Source organism: Delphinus delphis, chromosome 5 (genome assembly GCF_949987515.2).
Source record: "Delphinus delphis chromosome 5, mDelDel1.2, whole genome shotgun sequence".
In the NCBI taxonomy this organism is placed as follows: Eukaryota; Metazoa; Chordata; class Mammalia; order Artiodactyla; family Delphinidae; genus Delphinus; species Delphinus delphis.
Window position 1 is genome coordinate 90,360,645 of NC_082687.1, and position 13,301 is coordinate 90,373,945.

At 40.7% G+C, this 13,301-nt stretch overlaps 1 protein-coding gene across 2 annotated transcripts in view; it reads left to right on the top strand.

The window, feature by feature from the left end:
• The window catches only part of ADGRA3 (adhesion G protein-coupled receptor A3), a 119,260-nt gene that overhangs the window by 73,035 nt on the left and 32,924 nt on the right, over nucleotides 1-13,301 (top strand). For both annotated transcript variants that reach the window (XM_060012748.1, XM_060012749.1), the window contains exons 11-12: nucleotides 9,897-10,058; nucleotides 12,639-12,842. In XM_060012748.1, coding sequence (XP_059868731.1) covers nucleotides 9,897-10,058; nucleotides 12,639-12,842 — 366 coding nt within the window. The remainder of the gene's footprint in view (nucleotides 1-9,896; nucleotides 10,059-12,638; nucleotides 12,843-13,301) is intronic.

The following is a 13,301-nucleotide window of genomic DNA, read 5'->3' on the forward strand; positions in this document are numbered from 1 at the left end:
AAGACTACTTTAGGAACTTAAAAAAAAAAATTTCATGTGATTAAAATACACAAGTTATGAAAATTTAATAGCTTTGAAAAGGGGCCACGTTAAAACTGTGATATGCTTGTCCACGTGATATCCTTTAAGGGAAAACTTCAAACCACGGTTTTCAGAATGAATGAGCAGCAAATAATGTTTTGAATAAGTTTTTAGATGCAGATTAACATATTCTTAAACTTTAAGTTTCCAGCTAGGTGAGAGCTTTATATAAACTGTTTCTCTTGTGATAAAATCACTTACATAAAAATGAATTTTAGAGGTAGAAGAAACTTAGATTAGGTCATACACTGAAGCCCAGAGAAAAATTAAATGATTTACCTAAGGTTTTTCAGCTAGGTTAGGGCAGGGCTGAAAACAGAACCCAAGAACCTTGGCTGTCTAATCCAGAAGTTTCTGCTGTATAACATTTACTTTCGAAAGTACAGTGTTGCCCATTGTATTCCAAAAGTACTGTGGGGAAAAGACTGGACTAAACAAAGTCTAATTTATTTCTTTATGTGGGACATCTCAGATTCATTAATGTGCAAAAAGGTAAGTAATATGCCTTTTTCCTTAAATCATTTAACCAAGGAATTTTTTTTGTATAGTATCTATTAATATCTTGCATTTTGGTGGTAAGTTTTGAAACTGCAGCCCTAGTACATTAGTTACTTTACTTGATGTGATGTAGCTGTTAAAGGAAAGAAAATAGTGACATGTATATAGATAGGATTCAGGTCAACGGACCACTTGACGATGAGTTAGCATTTCTGTGTTGTTATCTGAACTTCAGACCACAGTTTCCTAATGAACTGTTCTCTTGCTTGATTGTGTCTTTGGGCCACAGCCTGCTTCGCATGGTAAATTTTTTTAGCCCTGGGAGGAGCCGTGTGAATTCTGCTTCTGTGGTAATACTGCTCTCCCTTGTTGATTATAATCACAGGTTAGCTGCCCACATGATTAGAAGTCATTCATGGAAGGTGGTCACTAGAGTAATTGGAATGACATTTGGAATGTGGACCTGGAGAAAGATTTTGCCATCATGTAATAGATGTTTATTCCCATGCTGCCCTGTTTTGGTGTGAGGGACTTCTGCACACCTCCCAACTTGGGAAGAGCAATGCAGTACATTCCACCATGTTTGCTGGTGTGTGGAAAAAATGGTCTGCTGCTTTAGTATGTTCTTAGGGGGAAGCATCTTGTTGAGGACTGGAAGTGGACCTGGTTCGTGAGTTATTAACCATGGGCCCTTTGTTTTTAAAATGGGGGTTGATACTTGCTCTGTGTAACGTGCAAAGTTTGTGTGTGCAAGTGAGAAATATAGGTGAAACTATTTTGCAGAATCATTGCAAAGCTAGGATATACTTTTTATAGGGTTGGGAAATTTAACATTATTATGATCTCAGAGACTACGAAAGAGGTCCTTAAAAAAAAAAATCACGAGACTGCTTTAGTTACTTATCTACAAACTTAGTTTGAAGGAGATTGCTGTCACTTTCACTGGCTAACATAGGAGGTAAAATTTTAATCATCTTTGGAAACAAATGATGGCAACTTATTAAGTATAAATAGAAGAAACAGGAAGATTATTCAGGATTGAACAATTGAGGTATAAATGTAATATTGCCTATGATGCAGTGACAGATATCTGATTCTTTGGAAACTTAGACTACAGGCCATTGCTTTCACTGTCTATTACTATATTAAGAGGCAATCATGAGGCTTCATTTTAAGGGCTTCATTTTAAGTTAATTACCACTGCATAAAATTATGCTGAGGTATCCTTAAATGCATATAGCATAATTGGACAATTAAATTGATTTTTCTATTATGTCCAAAAAGTTATTCTGCTGTAGATTTTGTTATAACTAAAATAACCTGTGATTGAATCCAGCCAACACAGGGTGGTACTCTATGGTCTTAGGTGGGTGCTAGACGCTATCAAACTGCCAGCTCTAAGTGATTTGTTTCCTGGGGTCTTTTAAAAAGAGCTGAAGGTTGTCTGTCAGGCAGTGTCTGTTCCATATTTACGATAGTGATTTCTCTCGTGAAAACAAATGTACATCCATTTCAGAAGATGAGAAAGTCTATGAAGATTAGAGTTGGTTACATGGTATAGTCTCCTTCCTGTGCTCTCATTTTAAATATGTGAGTGAGGCAGGCACCTTAATGCTAATTTACTGCATTTTTATGTACAGATTTTTAAAAATGTAAAGTTCTTTCATTTATTCATTTTAAGACATAATCACTTCAGTATTGATGGTTATGTTTCCTTTTCATTTTCGGTATTTTTAATGTTTTATTCCTTCATCTTACTTGTCAGACTTTTCTGTAAAGATTTTCAGAGCCAGCTTCTGGCCTTTTGATCCTTCCACCACATGGTTTCTCAAATGTGTGTGTGTGTCATGATCACCTGGAAGGTTTGTTAAACACAGACTGGTAGGCCCCATGCCCTGAGGTTCTGATTCAGTAGGTCTGTGAGGGAGTCTGAGAATTGGCATTTCTACAAATTCCAGGTGATACTGGGCAACAAGTCTTTGGCACAGGCTCTGAGAACCAGTGTAGAATCTTCATTTTCCATCCTTATCTTGCTTTTTTAAAAAAGTTCTCTTTGCGTTTAACTTTTTAAAAACTTTCCAGAAACTTTTTTTTAGTTGGAAAATGCCAAAAACATAGGAGAAGGAATGTTATTATTAATACTTTTTTAAAATACCTTTCACAAAGCTTCAACAATTTTCAGTATTTACCAGTCTTGTTTCATCTCTCCTATCCACTCATCTCCTTTGTCTTCTATCCCTCCCACCTTCTCTCTCTCTGTCTCACTCTCTGTATCTTTCTGTCTTTTTCATTGCTGGAACATTTAATAGCAAATTTTAGATGTCACATTTCATCCATAATTTTTTTTAATTATAAGGAATTTTAAAATAGAACCATGATACTGTCATTATATCACCCAAATGAATTCTAAATCCTTAATATCATAAAATACCTAGTCCATGTTCAGTTTTCCTTGATTATGGTTTTTTTTAAAAACATGTGGACCTCGTGTCTGGGCATTCATTCATATAATTTTGTAGTTGGTTATGTGGGATTTTGTAGACAATTATGTCACCAGGAAAGAAGAGCCGGTTTCCCTGTTCCTATATAAAATACATCCTTCTTTTTTTCTGGTTGTATATACGTTGGTGAGGACCTCCAGAACAGCGCTGATTCATGTTGGTGATGAGCAGTCTTAATGAGAATGCTCTAATGTATCATTATTAAGCGTGATATTTATGTGCTGCTGCTAAGAGCCGAGGGGCAATAGCGGGGTAAGGGGGTCACTTTGAAATTAGTTGTTCGCTTGAGGTTTTACAGACCACAGAAGAAAGGTGAACTCTGCTTTCAGTCCCGTGTGAAGGTTGATTTGTGTGGACAGATTGTCAGGGAAGAGATTTTTTCACCTCCCACCTCATGCCAGGGTCAAGACAGGGAAGTTTCAAGTCTCCTTGCCATTCCCTTCCTTCCTTGAGGCTAATTTAATGCTGGTTTGTACTGACCCTGGGGGTGTCTCCTTTGTGTTATCAGCTTTACGCAGTGGTCTTCTCCTGTTAGGCCTGTGTTGGCGGGGCCTAGGCCCTGCGTGGAAGTCAAAACATAGTCGGTGATCAGCTGAGTTCACCCTCAGAGCTCCTTGGATTCCTGTTGTTTTGCTGTTAGTCTCTGGTGGAGCCTTTATTTTCTCACTGACCAGTGGTGCGTTTAAAAGGTAACTTTTTTCCTTTAGCATTTTTGACTTTTATAAGAATTGTCCAGAGTACTTAGACCTTCATACTTCCAGAAGACGAGATGCACATAATGTTTCTGTAATCAGAAAAAAACAGAATCTGCTTCCATGGGGAGAACTGGAGGAATCTTGGAAGTTCAGCTTTTCCATTTGTTGTGAACGTATGGCTGAGGGTGTTGCCCATGACACTCTGCCGCCCTTGAATAGTGTTCTTCACGTGTTCTAAGAATTTTTTTTATAAAAGCAAGTTTGTCTACCTGGAGGAAATGTTCTTTCTGTTAATTGTAAAATTGTCTTTATTGCCTTGACTAGAAACCTAGTAAGCATCAATTTTTCCCCAGTCCCAGCAGCTCTGCCATTGACATGTAATTTTTTATTTTTTTATTGAAGTATAGTTGATTTACAATGTTGCATTAATTTGTGATTCAGTTATACACACACACACACATATATATAGATATTCCTTTTTATATTCTTTTCCATTATGGTTTATCACAGAATATTGAATATAGTTCCCTGTGCTCTACAGTAGGACCTGTTGTCCATCCTTTCAATATGTAGTAGTTTGCATCTGCTAACTCCAAAGTCCCAGTCCATCCCTCCCCCTCCTCCCCTCTCCCTTGGCAACCATAAATCTGTTCTCTATGTCTATGAGTCTGTTTCTGTTTCATACACAGTTCATTTGTGTCATATTTTAGTTTCCACATGCAAGTGTTATGATATGGTATTTGCATTGACGTGTATTTTTGACTTATCTGTGTCTCTTCAAGTCTGTATTTCTCACTCTTAATTCTTTTTAAATTAAAAGATAAATAATCTTTTTAATTGTGTTAGGCTGCCTCAAATCCTTTCTGTAAAGAAATGGAGAATAAATGCAACATTTATTCCATGTGACATTATTTTCAGGCTTTTTCCCCTCTTCCCTTCCGACCCATTTCCCCATCATCATCCTCTTTACTTCTGTACCACAGTGACGTCAGAGCTTTCACCTTTGCCACAGTCCTCATGGTCATCACAATTAGACCTCTCACTGAATATTGACTACTTAACTAAACAAGCTGAGACACGTTCAGTGGGGTCCCCAGGCCCCCCAGGATGCTGAAGCCAGTTAACAGTGACATAAATAACACTCTTAAAACTTGACTCTCACAACAGAGCAATTCCTTCATTAAAAGTAATCAAGGCAACATAACATACCTTGAGATAGCTATGATCTCAATATAATAGATTGTAATTAGGAGAAAACCATGAAGACTGCTTGAACTTAAATAATGATATCAACTGCTCTTGTTATTATTTAGTCAGGTTTGGACTACATGTCAGTTCTGCACTTCCCATCTCCATCATGGCTGTCCCCAAACAACTGCCCAGCGTACTGCCCTGCTGATACATGTGTCTGTAATTTTTGCTCCTCTGGTTCTTAGAATTGCTGAGGGTACCCCTGCTGATTCGTGCTTGAAAACATAAATGTGGGGAGGGGCCTGGATCTCTTGACTTTTCTCAAACTGCATGAATTACTTAATGAAGATATTTGCCTTCTGGTTTTTTTTTTTTTTTTTGTCCTTAATTTACTATGAAATGAGACATTCTGGGCACTTCTTATAGGGTTCTTGGTCTCATTTTACAGATGGGCAAACTGAGTCTTGGAGATGCTAAATAATCTGCTATGGGCATTTATCATGTACAGGACAGTTGAAATCTTAACCCAGGGGTACTTAACTCCAAGGCACATAAATATTCTAGCTGCAGTGTTATTTTATGCTTCTATTACATTAAAATTAAATATCATCAAGTTTAGTCTATGTATTATCTTGTGTGTTTCATGAACTAACATCAGAAATTCATGGAATTTACGGACGATTTTTGAACTAATTTTGCCCAGGGTTCTGAACATGAATACAGAAGAGAAGATGAAATATTCTGTCTCTTACAGCAGATGACATTTAACAATTTCATTGTTATTAATGCAGCATTTTCATTTCTTTATCCTTTTATCTTGGATAAAGTGTGTTCAGAGTGTTTTCATTTGATCCTCACTGTTTAGTGTGACAGGTGGAAGAGCAGGTGCATGATTTCTTCTGACCCTTTTGCGGCTGGCGTGGCCTTCAGGGAATGCGGTCAGAGAGAGAAGACAGTGCTTCCTAACGCTGGTTGCAGTTATTAAACTATATCTGTGTGTCAGATTTCAGGAATACTTTTTAAATCCAGTGTAATTCTTCATGCACTGTTATCCTTTCTGTGTCCTTTTTTGCCACTGTGAAGGATTCAGAACTACTTCCGTAACCAAGCTACAGAAGCGTGTAGCATTTCGTGATTACCTGCCCTAGGGAATATATTGGCAACAAATCCCTTTCCTTAGTTCTTAGCCATTTGTAATGAAATAATGAGAAAAATAGCTTGTTCTCAGCTAAGGCAACCACTCATATTAGCTCTGTACATTCTTAGAGATATTTCTCTTCTTTACAATTATTAACACATGTTAAATTCCTTTACCGGCATTATCTAGTGACCCATAGCTGTAGTTCTTTGATCAAAACATAGTTTTTCAGAAGAGATGATGTATCAGTCAGGTCTCATGTTGGATTTTCATAAAGTCCATACATGTAAAACTTTTAAAGAAATTATGAAACTACTTGTACTTGTGCTTATTTTTTTAAACACTACAGAAATATTTGAGTAGTGCCTCAGAGGAGAATTGGTATTTTCCTGTATTTTATCTTCTAAGTTTTTGCAGCCAGTGGTCATTTCTTTTCTTATAGCTATAGAGCAGGGGTCCCCAATCCCTGGGCAGCTTACCGGTACCGGTCTGAGACCTGTTAGGAACCGGGCTGCACAGCAGGAGGTGAGCAAAGCTTCATTTGCGGCTCCCTGTCGCTCCCCATCCCTCCGCATCCCTCCCCGTCCCTCCCCGTCCCTCCCCGTCCCACCCCGTCGCTCCCCGTCGCTCCCCCATCCCTCCCCATCACTCCCCCGTCCCTCCCCGTCCCTCCGCGTCCCTCCCCGTCCCTCCCCGTCCCTCCCCGTCGCTCCCCGTCACTCCCCGTCACTCCCCGTCCCTCCCCTCCCTCCCCATCCTTCCCCGTCACTCCCATCCCTCCTCGTCCCTCCCCGTCCCTCCCCGTCCCTCCCCATCCCTCCCCGTCCCTCCCGTCCCTCCGCGTCCCTCCCCGTCGCTCCCTGTCCCTCCGCGTCGCTCCCCGTCCCTCCCCGTCACTCCCCATCCCTCCCCGTCACTCCCCATCCCTCCCCACCCCTCTGCATCCCTCCCCATCCCTCCCTATCCCTCCGCATCCCTCCCCATCGCGCATCCCTCCCCATCGCTCCCCATGGCTCGCATGACCGCCTGAACCGTCCCCCCTGCAACCCCGTCCGTGGAAAAATTGTCTTCCAGGAAACCAGTCCCTGGTGCCAAGAAGGTTGGGGACCACTGCAGTAGGTATATTTTACCACATCATCTCTTTCTTATTTATTTTCACGTACAAATTTGAAATAAAAGTTAAGAATAAGAGATAAAAACATAACCAAATTAGTCCAGCTACTCTGAATTCCCATCAAGAGGTGGCAGTTATTATTTCAGTTGCTGTATAAATGGCTGATTGACATATTCAGGAGTCACTACCCGTCTTCATAACTCCAGAAATAAGGGCTTCTGTTAAAATGAAATTTACCCTCATACCTGTTGTTTTTGGGAATATGTTCCGAGGTGTTGATGTTTTCAAAAATTGTGTCAAGTGAACAGACTCAGGATTCTACAGAGTTTGATCTTGTTAATGTCTTGGGTTTGGGTGAAACGCCTCTTGAGAACATGTGAGTCTATCGGAATAGGGTTTTTGAATTATATTCCGTTACTGTCTATCATATACTACTCTGCTTATTTCCTTTATTGCAGGTATCACAACCTAGTCACTTTTTAAAAATGTATTTACTTGTTATATATTTTCTTTACTAGGTATAAACTCCAAAACAGATCTTTTATGTTTCTTTAACTGCTGAATCTCCATTGCTTGGGACAGTGTCTAGTTCACCTTGGTCCTCAATAAATATTTAGTCAGGGAGTGAATGGATATTGTACAGCTATTGGCTTTTATACGAAGAGTTATTGCACTAATGAGTAAGGGTGTGGATATAAATAGGATGTTGTGCTGTCCCTGCCCCCAAGATGTTTACATTGGAATTAACATAAGGACAGAATTGTGACACAGGATGGTAAGGTCAGTATGAAGTCAGTTAACTATATTTTAATTGGATGAGGCGGTGGGGCTTTCCAGAGGAGGAAGTGGCAGTTTTGCTGGATGTATTGTTCCTCTTTATATGTATGAACATATAGACCTTAAAAATGTACCCCTCTTAACACTTCTTCTAGAGCCTGTCATCCTCAAATCGACTTACTTTGGGATTGAAATGAAAATAAAAAACAATAAAAATAACAAGAAGAGCTATGTTTTGAGTACCTGCCATGTGCCAGGCATGGCTTCAGGAGTCTTTTTTTTTGCGGTACGCGGGCCTCTCACTGTTATGGCCTCTGCCATTGCGGAGCACAGGCTCCGGACGCGCAGGCTCAGTGGCCATGGCTCATGGACCCAGCCGCTCCGCAGCATGTGGGATCTTCCCGGACCCGGGCACGAACCCGTGTCCCCTGCATCGGCAGGCGGACTCTCAACCACTGCGCCACTGGGGAAGCCCAGGAGTCTTATAGTTATTAGTGGAACTTAATCTTTACAACATGCAGAAAAGACAGGATGGTTATTATCCTTATTTCACAAATAAAGGAAGGTATGGGAGGTGCCTGCCCTGCTCGCGGTCAGGATCTGCGGTTCTGTTCTTTCCCCTGTTCTTACTGCTGTTGCTTCACTCCAAGGCTCCGGGGGTGGGATCTGGTGGATTTCTGCAGGCTTGTCTTGTTCCTGAAGTGAACCATGGGTGGAAAGGACTGACCTTTTTCCAAACCCCTCTCAGCTGTCACAGTTATACACTCTGGGAAGAGTATTGGAGGCAGAACAGGGTTGACAAGCTCAGCTGGGATCTTCTGGGATGATCTAAAGGTCTGCTGAAACGGCCTTGGCTTTCTGGCTTGGCTTTGGGGCTTTTGATGCTTCTTTCTTGGCTAGAGGACCTGCCAGTTTGTAAATCCTCCGGTGCTGCCTCTGGAATGCTTGTGTTCTTTCTGCCATGGCTCTCCCTCTTGTGAATATTTTGCTCAGTAGCAAACCCTTTTGACAACAGGCTGCCTCCTTAGCCTGGACTGTTCAGTGCACTTCTCTGATATGGGACGCACAAGTCACCATCAACAACGGCCAATTGACATTCCACTGGCATTGCCCGACAGATGTTTACGTCTGTAAATTATGAACTGAACTAATGAAAAGAACTGAGTAAATGAAACGAAACAAGCGGTGGAAAAGTGGACACTTCTTAGGATCCATTTATTTCATGGCACTGGGTCTTAAACCATCCCTTGAGTTGGGAGGAAAGCAAGAAGCAGCTCATGCGAGGTAGAGGGAACCACATGTGCATAGACACGTGTGATGGTCCAGCGCATATGGGGAACTTGCAGTAGTTGGACATACCTAGAGTTTTGAACATGACAGGATACTAAAGAGGGAGCCAGTGTAAGTTTCTTTCTTTTTTTTAATTAAAAAATTTTTTTCAAGTTGAAGTATAGTTGATTGACAATGTGTGGCAAATATTTCTTAATAAAAATGTTAAGTAACACGCAAAAGGAAGATAAGTATTTTTCCAGACAGAGTCGAGATCTTTTTATTCTGAGAATCATGTGATGTCTTTTCCCTCCCCTTGATTAATTTAATCGCCTTTCTCCCCCTCGCCCCTGTCCTTCATCGGTTTGAGTACTGCATGTCAGTCTTTTCACCAATGATTTGATGGTTGCTTACGTGTACTGTTTTGAGCTAAATATTACCAAATGGTTATAACTGACTGTGCTCTTCCCATCTGGAGATGTTTTAATGAGAAGCAAGTCAAATGCCTGTTGGGTTTTCACGTGAAAATGTAGACTGAAGGCCCATCTTGGTGTCTCATTAGGATTTTGATGATGTTAAGCCGCCTGCGTTGGCTTTAAAGAGCTTCCTTTTCTCTCCTGCACGCCTGCTAGCTCGGTGATGTGATGGTTGACATTGCAAGTAACATCATGTTGGCTGACGATCGTGTCCTGGGGCTGGCGCAGAGGGAAGCTAAAGCCTGCAGTAGGATCGTTCAGTGTCTGCAGCGCATCGCCACGTACCGGCTAGCAAACGGAGCTCACGTTTATTCAACAGTAAGTGCAACGTTAGCCTAGAATTCTAAGGAAAAGGTACATGTAAAGCAGCTCTAGCTCAAAAGAGATAAGTCTGTTCCCCATTATGGGGTATTTTGTTATTGCTGATTATTACAGACTTTCCTGTTCTTAGACATTTTAAGAGAGAATTTTGCCTCTGAATAGTCTGTGTCCTTGGTAACTGGAAAGTGCTATCTTAATTTGTAATTTGAACGGTTAGCACTGTCTCATCCTCCAAAACTTGCTACAACACAAATAACAGCACTATAGAATTGCCCTCCTGTCACATACCCACTGTCCACCCTAGCTGGTATTCTGTTCCCGTCCCTGAAGGATGTTTTGAAACAGTGCTTGATTTCTTGCCCAGGTTTCAATTTCAAAAGGGAACAAGGATTCCAATCCCCAACCCTTCTGAACATATGGGCATTTTTCAGTCAATTTCACTCTTGGGATAATGAGTTATTTATATGTAATAGTCACTCCATTAAATAGTATTGTTTTATTTGTCCTAAATTTCTTGGTATACTGCTTCCTTTTTTTGTTCTAAAGTGTGGTAAATATGACAAACGTAAATATAATAAATAATGCTTTATTCTTTTAGCAGTCATATTCTGATCTGGCCCATGATTTTCATTTTCTAACTATTTTAATGGATTCATCGAATGTTCTATACCTCCTCCTATGATTTTACACAATTCAAGATTGCTGTCTTTCCATTGATCAGTGGAACCTTTTTGATGAGACTGGGTTTTATTGGTCCTTTTGCTCAGTTAAGTTTAGGACTACTTTCCTGAATAATAAACAAAATGGAGGCTTAGCATGACTCCTATCTTTTTTTTTTTTTTTTTTTGCGGTACACGGGCCTCTCACTGCCGTGGCCTCTCCCGTCGCGGAGCACAGGCTCCGGACCCGCAGGCGCTCAGTGGCCATGGCTCACGGGTCCAGCCGCTCTGCGGCATGTGGGATCCTCCCGGACCGGGGCACGAACCCGTGTCCCCTGCATTGGCAGGCGGACTCTCAACCACTACGCCACCAGGGAAGCCCATGGCTCCTATCTTGACAACATAGTTCAGGGTAGTTGCCCTCTCAGGCATATGATCTTACTTGAAATGAGCTTCCCAGTTTTAGGGCCACACTTGGTCCTCCAGGTCAGTTAGATCCATTTTCAATCCTGTGCTTCAGCCTTGCTTATTACTCAGCACAGAGAACTTCCTTCGTTCTTCCGAGAACCCAAGGATATAATAGGGGGCAGTATAGTGGGTATTTGCACAGCATTTCAAAGTATAAAAAGGTTTCTGAGAAACTATATATCTACTTACGATATGGCTTCAAGGCCATCTCAAAATGGCAGTTTTCTTTCTTTCAACTGAGGTTTCACATGTTTATCATGATTATATATGTCTTTGATTGACAAAAAAATTTCTAATATAATTTGCTAAATATAATTGAATTTAGTAAGATTTTTTGCAATGTGTCATCTGTGGGACAAAAGCTAATGCAAAGATTCCTTAGTCTTAAAAATTTAGGAAGCCACCAGTTATTTTCTACTGTGCATATGGTACTTGGAAAATTCTGCCTTCTTATATTTTAAAATTTTAATTTTCCCAATAGATTTTAGATGCCTTGCATGGAAGTCCTATGTTTAAAAAAATTTTTTAAAAGAGGACTTCGTCCACATATGGTACTTAGAATGATGCCTTCCCTCTATAGTAGGCATAGAATGAATCATCGTTGAAGGAGGGAGATGTCATCTTGTCCCTGATATTTACAGCACATGCTGTCATCTTGATGGATGTGAAAGAGACCCGTCAGCCTGTCACTTCTCATGCCCTCTCTGTCGTGGTTCTCACAGAGGGAGGGGTGGCAGCGGTCCTCCGGACATGGGCTTGGTGGCTGTTTGTCTCGGCAGGCCGTACATTTTGGTGGACCCTCGAGTTCAGTCTCACTCTTGCATTCCTTAAAATTGTTGGGGCCCGTGCCATCTTTTTTAGGTGATTTTCTGGCCTAATTTGCTTTTAAAATCTGTTCATTTCTGTCTGGCCTAGCACCTCCCTTCCTTTTCTGATGAAACAGCTTTGGAGCGACTCTGTATAAAGATTTTATTGGTGAAACTTAATGCTGAGAGTTGTTGTCCCCATGAAAGAAAAAAGTGAAGATGGCATGAAGTGTTGAATGAAGCGACTTTTAAGTGTATTATGATCATTAAGGGTGTCTACTGATTTTTCTAGCTTGGTGGGGTTTTTTTTTTTTTTTCTTTTAGTAAGACACTTCCATCTTCAGCTCATAGTTTCCTGCAGTGTACTCTTCAAATTATTGTAAACTGACCTCTCATTTGTATCTGATCTTCCATACTTTGGGACTTGCTCTTTTCCTCTGCATGGGTATCTTTCTATTTTAGGACATCCTTTTGTTTCCAGCATCTTTTTTCATTCTGCCAGTTATCTACAGTGTCTTTGTTTAGTAAGAATGTGAGCTTTCTCTTCTAGCTTATGTATAGTGTTTTGTGTTTGAAACTCTTTGAAAGTGCTTTTTTCCCATCTTATAAATCTTTTATAACTCCTGTTTGATTGACTTTTGAAGTATTCACCCAATATTGCTCTGGAGGCTTATGTCATCAAGGCTGCTGGCTTCACTGGGATGACATGTACCGTGTTCCAGAAAGTGGCAGCTACTGACCGGACAGGCTTTTCTGACTTTGGGAGGCGGGATCCGGATGGAAACCTGGATAAACAGCTGAGCTTTAAGTGCAACGTTTCAAATACGTTTTCAAGTCTGGCTCTGAAGGTACGTTATATTCTGTCATCATTTAAGGCTCTACAGTTAGATTAGAATACAGTCGACCCTCCGTATAGGTAGGTTCTGCATCTGCGGATTCGACCAACTGCAGATTGAAAATATTCAGTCAAAAAAAAAAAAAAATCCCAGAAAGTTCCAAACAGCAAAACTTAAATTTGCTGCATGCTGGCAACTATTTACATAGGATTTACATTGTATTTTCAGTTATTTACATCGCATCTGCGTTAGGTATTATAAGTAATCTAGAGATGATTTAAAGTAAGTATACTGGAAGGTGTGCTTAGTTATATGCAGCTGTTATGGCATGTTAACGTGAGAGACTTGAGCATCCGTAGGTTTTGGTATCCAAGGGGGTCCTGGAGTCAGTCCTCTGTGGATGTGGAGGATGACTGTACTCAGAATGTTTTGCTTTGCAAAGATAACCATACTAAAAGTTATTTGGAGGGA